At 37.3% G+C, this 2046-nt stretch overlaps 1 protein-coding gene across 1 annotated transcript; it reads left to right on the forward strand.

Moving 5' to 3' along the window:
* Positions 1 to 249: 249 nt before the first annotated feature.
* On the forward strand, positions 250 to 969 carry LOC149667312 (G2/M phase-specific E3 ubiquitin-protein ligase-like). Its single transcript, XM_089841424.1, has one exon. The coding sequence runs from the start codon at positions 250 to 252 to the stop codon at positions 967 to 969; it is 720 nt and encodes a 239-aa protein (XP_089697550.1).
* Positions 970 to 2046: the final 1077 nt, after the last annotated feature.

The following is a 2046-nucleotide window of genomic DNA, read 5'->3' on the forward strand; positions in this document are numbered from 1 at the left end:
AAGTTATCGACTATTCGTCAAATTTTGTGATGATAAAGGTCCTGGCGGGGCAATTGATCTAGGTGGTCCCACCAGGGAATTTTTGAGACTCTTACTCAAATCAATGCTCCAATGCGAAATTTTCGAGGGACCGCCAAACTCTCTATATCTAACTCTTAACAGAAAAGCGCTGGATTCAGACCTATATTATTACGTTGCCTTGTCCATGGTGGTCCGGCCCCACGATGTTTTTCGGAAGTTCTATATAACATGATTACAAGTGATCAACCTCGCATGAAAATGAAACTTTTGGATATTCAGGACTATGATCTACGATTAAAAATTGAGTCGATTCAAAATTCTAGGTCACTGGAAGAGTTACAAGACGCAGCGGAAAATATCTCGGATATTCGCAGTGTAATTGGAACAATGTACCCAATCCTGTCACTAATTGATAAATCACGGCTAGTAGATGATTTGCTGAATTTCTACCTTAATGTGAGAAATAGAGAAGGTTTGAGTCGGCTCTTAGACGGCCTTACAACCCTGGGGCTTTTAGAGGAGGTAAAGAAACGCCCGAATCATTTCAGATTACTATTTATGAAACCAGAAATTCCAATACGCTTAACATCGGAGAGTTTCCAAATACTGTTCTGTCAAATGTTATTTTCTGAAGGCAACCGCGGTGATGTTGAGAAAAACATTCTTCCGTATTGGTTTGATTATCTCGAATATGTTGAGGATGAAGACTCTCCAGTTAACTTCAAAGATGTATTGGTATTTTTTACTGGTTTGGAAGAGGAACCTCCCTTGGGATTTACGCCTCATTTATCTGTTGGTTTTCTACATGACGAACCAGATTTTCCCTACCCTAAAGCAAATACATGCGCATTAAAAATTTTGTTACCAGTTAAATACATAAATTATGAAGATTTCAGAAGCGCAATGGACTTCGGTATTTTAAACAGTGATGGATTTGGAGTCCCATAAAAGTTAACCAGAAATCCTTGTTATTTCTTTCAGACCAGGTTTCTAAATAAAATTGATCAGACAAATATGATAGTACTTGTAGCTACTAGTTCGAATAATAGATTTTATCCCGTCAGTATGTTTTAATTAATTTTCAGGTTGCCAATTTAAAAGATGTCGTCAAAATCAAACCAAAAAAACCATCTAAAATACGGGTTTGCCAGTTTGCCACAATACCTGGAAAAGTCAGGGAATTTGAAAATGGATGTGTAATATCAGGGAGACGTCAAGGGATTTTAAAACTCTCATAAAAGTCAGGGAATTTCATATTGGGGACGAGTTCTTTATTGGTAGTTTAACCCCTTCCAAGTTTGAGTTACCGTATATGGTATGCTCAAGTATACAGTCAAATAAAAATAAGAAAAATATCGTCAAACATTTGTTTCCAGGCCAATCTCTTTAATGGGAATATTATTTCCGAAATTTAGGGTATATTACCTAATTACCGTATTTTGATACAGTTTATAACAGATGTTATGGAAAAGTGGCGGTAGTTAACAGGCAAGCCGGGGTAGTGCCGTCACGTGCCCCTAAATTTGAATTAGTATTCTACCCCGGATCAAAAATACCCAATTAAGGCCTTTTCAGACGATGCAACTTTTGACTCATCTAAATGGGTAAAAAACTGGAGTCAGCAAAATTTGTTCAGTGATCAATTTATAATTTGGTAATTCAACTTGTCCAACTTCTATTCACGCGTCCCAAGAAGTTTCCTCAACTCAAGTTGACTCATCTAAACGAGTCAAAATGTTATATGGTATGAAAATGCTTTAAATGTACGTTACAGCAACGGATGTGACATCACTCTAAAGTACATCGGAAGAAGTTAGGTCACATAAGAAAAAGGATATGACTCTCTCGGGAAAGCACTTATGGTAAATTTGAAATTTAGACCTCCCATCTCACTCAAAAGGGTAAATGACTTGGGCAATCTATATTTTTTCTCCTCAACGTGGGTCTAAAGGCATTTTCAGACGATAAATGTTTTGACTCACCTAAATGGGTCAAAAGCGCTTGTTTTTCGAGCCCTGCACTACC

The sequence above is a fragment of the Phalangium opilio genome, unplaced genomic scaffold, assembly GCF_054372755.1.
Source record: "Phalangium opilio isolate 3A_F unplaced genomic scaffold, DU_Popi_V2 ptg000059l_1, whole genome shotgun sequence".
NCBI lineage: Eukaryota > Metazoa > Arthropoda > Arachnida > Opiliones > Phalangiidae > Phalangium > Phalangium opilio.

Bases quoted from the DNA above. Each gene is read 5' to 3' on its own strand.
- LOC149667312 (XM_089841424.1), top strand. From the start codon at position 250: ATGATTACAAGTGATCAACCTCGCATGAAAATGAAACTTTTGGATATT.